Source organism: Nicotiana attenuata, unplaced genomic scaffold, assembly GCF_001879085.1.
Source record: "Nicotiana attenuata strain UT unplaced genomic scaffold, NIATTr2, whole genome shotgun sequence".
NCBI classification, from domain to species: domain Eukaryota; kingdom Viridiplantae; phylum Streptophyta; class Magnoliopsida; order Solanales; family Solanaceae; genus Nicotiana; species Nicotiana attenuata.
Window position 1 is genome coordinate 127,690 of NW_017670718.1, and position 8,907 is coordinate 136,596.

General features: G+C 38.0%; 2 protein-coding genes across 5 annotated transcripts; one reads left to right on the forward strand and one right to left on the reverse strand.

Annotated features, from left to right (window-relative positions):
* The first annotated feature begins 1,529 nt into the window (after nt 1-1,529).
* Nucleotides 1,530-3,243, forward strand: LOC109242614 (zeatin O-glucosyltransferase-like). Its single transcript, XM_019409447.1, has one exon. It carries the CDS (start codon nt 1,717-1,719, stop codon nt 3,118-3,120), a length of 1,404 nt encoding a protein of 467 aa, XP_019264992.1. The 5' UTR covers nt 1,530-1,716; the 3' UTR covers nt 3,121-3,243.
* A 384-nt stretch (nt 3,244-3,627) lies between these two features.
* Nucleotides 3,628-8,663, reverse strand: LOC109242615. Of its 4 annotated transcripts, none has more exons than XM_019409448.1 (5): nt 8,477-8,663; nt 8,254-8,371; nt 7,207-7,268; nt 6,358-6,393; nt 3,628-3,951 (listed from the first exon to the last, which is right to left on the reverse strand). In XM_019409448.1, the coding sequence occupies exons 1-5, from the start codon at nt 8,603-8,605 to the stop codon at nt 3,841-3,843; spliced, it is 456 nt and encodes a 151-aa protein (XP_019264993.1). In that variant the 5' UTR covers nt 8,606-8,663; the 3' UTR covers nt 3,628-3,840. The 4 variants fall into 4 exon arrangements, with proteins under 4 accessions (XP_019264993.1, XP_019264995.1, XP_019264994.1 ...); XM_019409451.1 differs by having other exon boundaries at nt 3,869-3,951; nt 6,358-6,401; nt 8,477-8,662; XM_019409450.1 differs by lacking the exon at nt 6,358-6,393 and having other exon boundaries at nt 8,258-8,371; nt 8,477-8,661.
* Between the last annotated feature and the right edge of the window lie 244 nt (nt 8,664-8,907).

Sequence of the window (8,907 nt, forward strand, 5' to 3'; positions counted from 1 at the left end):
CTAACTTCTCTTTCCTCCCCGCGCACACTCTCGTTGGTATGAGAGCTCACATCGACATGCACAGCGTTGCGTGAGTTTACGTCGACAGGGATTTGTGCTGGTGCTACCCCTAGGTTTTGCGGTGGTACACCGGCGTCTACACCGTTCTCTCCATGAAGCTCAATACCGTTGTTTTCATGTGCATTTGCTGAGTTAGACATTTTTTGACCTGAAATCAGAGATTCTTGGACAAGAAAAAAAGTGAAGAATAACTTTGTGTTTTCAGAAAACTAGCACCAAAACAAGCACTATTATTCTTAGCCCCACGGTGGGCGCCAAACTGTTTACCTTGAAAATGGTAACTACAATTATATTTGATTTTGTGGTTCTAAAAATATGTGATTTATTATAACACTAGTTGTTAGGCAATAGATGCTAAGTGTAAGTAAAGAAAATAAGAAATGCAAACCAACAGGGTCACAAAGCTGGGCCTCGAGCTGGCTGGAGCAGGGCCTCGAGGTCTAGATGGGGCTAATAGCAATGAACAATTGATTAAGAATCAATGACAATGAGGGCCTGAAAGATGGCATTTTGCGGTTAATAATGAGCAATAAATGAAATAAAAAATGAATAATGAATGAACAATGAATAACCAATAAATGTGTAGAATAATTGTTTAAGCAAAGAGCAGAGAATGTTGTATTGTTTTCAATTTGAGTGTTTTCAATAATAATCTGAATCCTTTTACAAGATGACAAGGGTCCCCTTTATATAGGAGGGGTAAATCCCAACACAGTACATGTCTAGTAAATGACGAAGAAATGCTACTAGTACAGCTATATAACGGCTCAGTACGGATTTGTACTATTCTTGCAGACTCTGTCAGTCCTCATCGCGTGCCCTCGGGGGTTTTTAGCCCTTCCATGATGGTCGTCGATTTTCATACTGCTTCGAGGTACACCATGGTGAGTCTTCGACGTACCCTGCCGAGGCGAGTGCTTCGAGGATGAGCCTTGGACTACGCTTCGATCCCATCGAGGCCGGACTTGAAATGCTACGGGAGTCTTAAAACGGTCTTCCCTGAGTTTGACTGTATACACAGTTTTCAGAAAAAATTTAGAAACGTTTTTCGAGTAGCATTTATTTGAATTAAGTTTCTGCAAAAACCCAAGTCAGACTACACGTGTAGGCTGTAGCTCGTTTATATTAGAAATTTGTCCGAAGTACATAAGTTCCCTCTACCACCTACTTTTTTTCTCTTTCTTTAATAATTCCTCCGCATTTTACTTAAATTTTTGGCTAATTTGGCACATATTAAAAAATCTACTTTTTAGTATTAATATAATAATAAAATTATCATATTAACTTTGATTTGTTCATCGAAAATACAATAAATACTCCTAGACTTTTTACTCTAAGTATAATTTTGAAAAAAATAATAATATCTTCTTGATGTATCTTAAAAAAATAAATATTGTGGACCACAAAAAAAGATACAAATTGATATCTAAAATTTATTGATGGGATCATCGGACTAGTATAAATTTGCACAGTATGACTCATCAAGTGAAGTACTAAACTTGCAAATATAGACCCAGCGACAGAACTTTTCCCTGTTTCTCCTCCCTAAGCTACAAAACCTTAGGATTCTCCACCAAGTTATTTTTGCACAATCACTATCAACCATCGATACGTTACAAGTTGACAAGTCTTGGATTATTAGTCCTGAACCAAACAATGGCAACCATAAACCATGCAACTCAACATGATGTAATTGTAGTTATGGTTCCTCTTCCTGCACAAGGCCATCTCCACCAATTCCTCGAGCTCGCCCGCCGCCTCTCCTCCGCCCATAACATCCCCGTTTACTACGTCAGTACCGCCGCGCACGTCCGCCAGGCTCAGTCTCGCGCCCGCGGATGGGACCCACTTAACACCCCTAACCTCAATTTCTCTGAATTCTCAGTTTCATTTGATGTCCCTCCTCCTAATCCTGATGCTTCCATCAAATTCCCTTCTCAACTTGTCCCTGCGTTTAACTCCTCGCTCCAACTACGCGAGCCAGTGACAGAGCTCGTAAATAACCTGTCTTCTAAGGCTAGAAAAGTAGTGGTTTTGCACGATTTTCTCACGTCTTGGATTGTTCAGGATGTTCCTAAAATTCCTAATACCGAATGCTACTGTTTTCACACCGTCTCTGCTTTTCTTATATTTTCTTACATTTGGGATGCAGCTAGACCACCTGTACCTTCTGAAGCTGAAGTTGTACTCAAACAAATTCCTTCTCTAGAAGGTTGCAACTCTCCTGAATTGGAAGAATTTGCAAAAAAGCAAGTACAAGCTAGGGTTTTTGGTGTTGGGAATATTTTCAGCACGTCTCGAGTCATAGAACAATTGTATTTAGAACTTATTGAGAAAACGTACGTTAAGGATTTTAAACATTGGGCTCTTGGTCCATTCAATCCTGTGGAAATTCCAATTCCAACACCTGATACTGAAAAAAGCCGCCATTATTCCTTAGAGTGGCTCGATAAACAACCTGAGAACTCAGTGATTTTTGTTTCATTCGGATCTACAACTTCGTTGTCCGAAGAAGAAATCAAGGAGCTGGCGAAAGGATTGGAACACAGTGAGCAGAGATTCATTTGGGTGCTACGGGATGCTGATAAAGGAGACATATTTTCTGGAGATGTGCGGAAATTTCAATTGCCTGAAGGGTATGAAGAAAGGGTAGCAGAAAGAGGAATTGTTATAAGAGATTGGGCACCACAATTGGAGATTTTGGGACACGTGGCGACAGGTGGATTTATGAGCCACTGCGGGTGGAATTCGTGCATGGAAAGTATTTCAATGGGAGTGCCAATTGCGGCATGGCCAATGCATTCTGATCAGCCGAGGAATGCTTTGTTCATAACTAAAGGGTTGAAAATTGGGATTTCGGTAAGAGATTGGGAGAAGAGAAATGAAGTGGTGCCGGCGGAGACTATTGAGAAAGTTGTTAAAGCTTTAATGGCATCGCCGGAGGGAGAAGAGATGAAAAAGAGAGCTACAGAGTTGAAGGAAGCTGTGAAATTGTCAGTGATGGATGGTGGGATAGCTCACAAGGAAATGGAATCGTTTGTCGCCCATATCACTAGATAGATTTTTATTAGTATTAGTAATGGTGTATTTCCCTCGTTTTCCTTTTCTTTTTTTAATAACCATGACGTTCGAATCACTTTGTGTACGGAGTAAATCTATCCATTAAGATTTAACCAAGTTGAATGTAGTGTTTTCCTAACCCTATTGGAAATTTTGATCTCCCTAATTTTCACCTACTTCATGAACGCGAAACAACACCAAATGCAAAATTTCATAATCTTATAGCACGACAAATAAAAAAATCGATAAAAAATAATCCCAGCATTACCAATCCTAACATTAGTAATACATCCTATTCAATATTATTCTTCCCTCCCTCGCCATCTCTTTCTTCTTTCCAGATACCATGTTGCTTCGCCAAATAGCCAAATTCATTCTGAAAATTAATGTGAGGGCTCTGGTTTTTGAGTATTATCATTTTCCTGTCACAGTTTAATGAAAGCGATATTTACTATAGTACCACAATTTGTGCAAATTGATACTTTCTGTTAAACTAAAATCAGAAAATATCAACATAAAAATTGGACACAAGACAATAGCATTACTGTTGCCACAAAATTACTAACATATTAAGTTAATTTAATTTTAAAAAATCCAGATGAGGTACATATAACAAAATTTTGACAGACTAGAACTCCATTTGGTAGCGTCATACAAGCTTATATATCACCTTACAGCTACCTCAGTTCTTCTTTTTCCTGCTGCCTTTTCACTCTTCAATTAGTCTTCAAATGTAGGTAGTTGGTAGAAGAGTTTGTATGCCTCAACCACTTCTAGGTACCACATTGCTTCTCGATCAGGAAATGGAGAAAGATCAACAATTTTGTGGACCTGAATTGAAGAAAATGCTTAGAAATATCTTATAAAAAGGTTCAGCTGAATCAAGAGACATGTTAACCTTAATACAGCAATAGATTTAGCAATACACATCGATTTAACCAAATAGACTTGTTTTTCAGATTGATTACAAGTGATGATCCTCTAAAAACAGTCTGTTTTCAGATCTTTCACTAGGTGTAAAATCAGCAAGAAAGCACCAAACTCAGCTGATAATTTTTCTTTGGTGGGTCTATCATTTGTCTGCTCTTTCTTGGTGCGGAAAGGTGAGGAAATACTACATTCCGATAAGGTCAAGGAGCCAGAAGGTGTACAACCTTCCACTATAACACCTCACTACCCAGCTAAAGTATATTTTCATTGCTGTACACACTTCTAATATGGAAGGGGAGCCTTGGAGCAACGGTAATGTTGTCTCCGGGTGACCCATAGGTCACAGGTTTGAACCGCGGAAGTAGTCACTAATGCTTGCGTAAGGGTAGGCTGTCTACATCACACCCCCTAGGGTCCGGCCCTTCCTCGGACCCTACGTGAATGCGGGATGCTTTGTGCACCGAGCAGTTCTTTTTGCCAGACTTCTAATATGCTGAGTGAGCAGTCTTACTTGTCGTCTAATAGGTTTATTTGGTGATCTAGTTTGTACACTCCTAATATTCTACCTTAGTGAAGGAATGTCTATAGAAAAAATGGCCTCCCATCAGATTGCAGCACCAATGCTTCATCAAGCATTTTACACACTAGGGTTAAATATTGCCAAGTCAAAACAGGTTGAGTTAAAATGGTCCGAAAACGGCTTGACTCCTTTTCTATCAAAACTAACAAAGATGACTACTGTTTCACCTAAGTGCAAGTTCAGCCCATGTCTACTGAAAATTAATGCTCCTAAAATTGATCAATACTGCCAGAAGACCTACAATCAATGAGCTCAGAATACCTCCTCTCTTTCAAAATCACAATAGTAATTACTTCATTGGCTTTTTACCAGTTTACCCAATGTTTGCTTTTATATGTGATTATGTACATACCAATGCTATACAGCAAGAGAACTATCTGCTGCAATAGGTGGGTTTGAAACTTGTTCTCCTAAACTTGGCAAATGATATGCCATTAGAGATATCTACAGCATTATACCAAATTCAGAACTTTCTTCCACAATAAACTTGAGACAAAATCAACCACTAAACAAGGAAAAGAGAAATAGTAATTTTAAAAGGACAAGTATAAGATTTTATGTTAATTTGGCAATTGGAGGCCCGAAAAGCAAAAACACAAAAAAAACTTCAGTGAGTTTGATACATTTGATGCAGCCAGTGACACAATACCCTCGAAACTCAAACCAAAATGTTAAAGCACACTAAAACAAGTGAATACGAGAAAGTTTCTTAATTGAGATGAAACGGTGAAAAGGGACTTTTAACGGAAAGGTTCACCTTTTTGCCTTAACTAAGGGGAGTTTGCCCTTTTGAACTCGACAACTTCAGACAACCACCAGGAAGGAACGCTTTTCACTGAATGGGCTGAAGAGGAATAGTTTAAGGCTTTAAGCAGAAGCAGCATACCTCAGAGGACATAGGTGATAATACTAAGACTGACCTTGTTCCTTTATATGGCACTCTTGGCTCCAAAACATGCTAGATATTTCTCCCCTGGTGGCTCAGGTAAGCTATCTTACATCTTCGAAGGAGGTTAACATTTATTAGAAACAAAAGCATTTTATTCTTTTCTTTTTGGAAATTCGCAAGCAGTTTATTTTTACTGCATCATATTTTTAATCTGGATTGAATGAAGAGAAGTGAAGGCATGATTTATTGCACAGCGTGGGATATGCACTCTCACTTGTCACCATTACTTTGCTATCTGTCACGGAATAATAAATCAAACAAACCTAGCTTAAAACACAAACCCTAAGATAGAATTTTTTGAGAATTATTGAAACATGCATTTTGTGGACCACCTTTAGGTTATCTGCTAGTATTTTGTATAACTCTGGATTAATATAATAAACAGCTAGGAATGCTACTAGCTAAGAAATAATCTGTGCTTTAATACCTCAAATAGACTTTAGTATTCAGGTTACAGCATTTAAACTTGGAGGATTTTGGCTTGGTCTATGTATGAAATATTGCATGTTGATGGGATTGGAGCCACAAAGTTTTAGGACTCATGAAATGGAAGTACCAGAGGCTACCTATTGAAGTCCTTCTGTCCTATCAGGAGAATAACTCCACAGGTCCTCCAGTACAACAATATTAAATATTTCAATGATGAATACGCCAAAATGGAACTTATTTCATACTCTGCTGAATTGTGCAAGGAAGAAGCACGACACAAGTCCTTTTGTTTTAATCCTGAATAGCTTAAACAGCTTAGAGAAAAGGACTAGGAAGATGGAAATTTTACCAAATGCACTACATTTGACGCTGTTTCAGCTTCCTCCTGCAAAACTTGAATTCAGGCAAAAAAAAATGAAATACGCTCTGAAGACTAAGATACTCTTTGCAGTTAATGGAAGGTCAAGACTTGATTGAACAATGTCAAAAGCATAGTTTGTAAGGATTGTGATTTGACGAATCACGCCACAATGCGGCTGAGATCGGCGAATCAACATTCCGCTATGTAAGACTTGCTTCAACCGATCAAGAAGTACAAAACGGTGACAAAAGCTAAGTCATCTTCAAGTGTCTTCTTATCAGTAACTACTAAAGACTTTCTCATGATCACCCAATATTTAATTCAAATGCTAAAAGAACTCCCCCTCCCTCGACAACAACCCCGACATTTGCCTTCTCGTAATCCTTAGAGACTAAATGTACTTGTACTTCACAACCATTGCCTTTATAGATTCCTACACATGCTATGGGAGCAGCCTTAACTGCTGAGGTTGAGAGTAAGATTAAACCTCAATTTTGTAGTAAACTAATAAAATGTCAACATTAGACGTCAGGATTAAGGGCTCAGGACTCAAGAGCATTACACCCATTGCGGAACTCCTTTCATAGTAGAATGGAGACAGATTTAGAAGAGAGGGAAAAGATTTTATTCGTAGATGGGCAATCAAACCATTAAAAAGAAACAATACAATTAGTAGTTTTACGAGTTTGATCAATTTGATGCAGTCAAAGACCCAATACCCTAAATAAGCTCAAACAAAATGTTCAACCATGCTAAAGCAAGTGAACACAAGAAAAATCCTAAATTAACATGAATGAAGTGGTCAGTCACTTGGCGGGAAAGCTTAATCTTTCTTACCTTAATAAAGGGGAGGCCGCCTTTACGGACAAAATACCCTCCAACAACCATAATATACATTCCTGTTCAAGAAGTAAGCAGAAGTACAGATTTAAATGGCAGAAAAGAACTGTAAAAACAATAGAAAGAGTAAAAACAAGGGATAATTACACATACTCCCTTAACGAACCATGTATCATAGAATTCGCCATGGTTCCAAATATTACATGGACCTACATTTTAAGTTTAATTCATAAGTGAACTGATTAGCCCCTTATACATTAACTTTAGTTTTTCATAGCAAGAATTTAATCATGTCATCAAAAGCTAGGCGATTTCATCCCATTTGCCTAAGCATTGGTGGCCAGAGTTACCAGGTACCTCTGCTGGTGGGAGGTAACATTTATTGGTGTTATGGTTAAGGTGTGTGTAAATTGGCCAGAACGCCACCATTAACAGGGGTGGAGCTAGCTCTTTGGCCGCGGGTTCGGCCGAACCTAGTAGCTTTAGCCCAAACCTTATATTTGTCTTAAGAAATCTATTGAATATGTATAAATTATTAATTTAGAACCCAATAGCTTTAGCCCAAACCTTATATTTGTTTTAAGAAATCTATTGAATATGTATAAACTATTAATTTAGAACCCAATAGCTTTAGCTCAAACCTTATATTTGTTTTAAGAAATCTATTGAATATGTATAAATTATTAATTTAGAACCCAGTAAATTAAAAGGACTAGAATCCTGAACGTATAAGTTTCAAATTTTGGCTCTGCTTCTAAGTCCATTAACCCAAAAAAAAGAATAAAAATCTAATCTTGTCCTCCACCCATTCAACTTTCCTCAGATAATTTGACCAAACTTACAAATAATAAAGAGGTAAGGTCTACGTAGACTCTACCCTTCCCGAACCCCACTAGTGGGATTATTACTAGATTGTTGTTGTTGTTGTTGTTGTAATACAACAAAAAATAACCACTCCCTCAATTCCACTTTATGTGGCAATATGTCATTTCTAATCCGTTCCAAATATAATGACACTAATTTCCGTTAAACAAAATGACTGACCTACTTCCAAAGAAAGATTGAGAAAGTCGCCGGAGAGTAGGAGTTCAATGACCCCAGTGCCATCGTCGAGGAGAAATCGGCCGGAGGGATCAGCGTTACGAGTTGAAACCAGAATACCCTGCAAGGAAAACTGGAAAAACTAAGCAAATGCAGGATTATTAAAGGGGAAAAGGGGGGAAAGAGGGTAAGGGTTGATGGAGTAGACTCAGGAGAGTTATGAGACCTGGAGCCATGCGCGTTGAAAGAGAATGCCTTCAAGAGTGAAAGCAGTGTTGGATTTTTGGGTGGTGGTTTCTTTGGCATCCTTTAGCTGTGAGCACAGTAGTTTCAGTGCTGCTAGACTGTAGTCCATCTTCCTCCCACCACCATGAAATTTCAAAAATACACCTCCGGTTTTTTTAATTCTTTTGTTTTTATAGTTTATTGGGGAAAGGTCCAAAAGTGTCCTCTAATGTATTGTTTTGTCCGGAACCAAAATATTGTTCCTTTTGACTCAAATGATCAAAACGTGTGGGAAAAAAAAGTAGTTACCAAAATATATATAACGTCTTTTTAAAAAGACGTTATACTTTAATGACCATTTGGCTAGTTAAGTATAGTGTCTTTTAAAAAGATGTTATATTTAAATTAAAAAAAGCGGAAAAATATAGTGTC

What these genes read in the sequence shown, in the direction of transcription:
- LOC109242615 (XM_019409448.1), bottom strand. Translation starts at nt 8,605, where the DNA reads ATGGACTACAGTCTAGCAGCACTGAAACTACTGTGCTCACAGCTAAAG. An exon ending in GCGGCCTCCCCTTTATTAAG is followed by an intron (nt 6,394 to 7,206) that starts GTAAGAAAGATT and finishes CAAGTTTTGCAG; the next exon opens with GAGGAAGCTGAAACAGCGTC. An exon ending in CGTCAAATGTAGTGCATTTG is followed by an intron (nt 3,952 to 6,357) that starts GTAAAATTTCCA and finishes TCTTCAATTCAG; the next exon opens with GTCCACAAAATTGTTGATCT.
- LOC109242614 (XM_019409447.1), top strand. Translation starts at nt 1,717, where the DNA reads ATGGCAACCATAAACCATGCAACTCAACATGATGTAATTGTAGTTATG.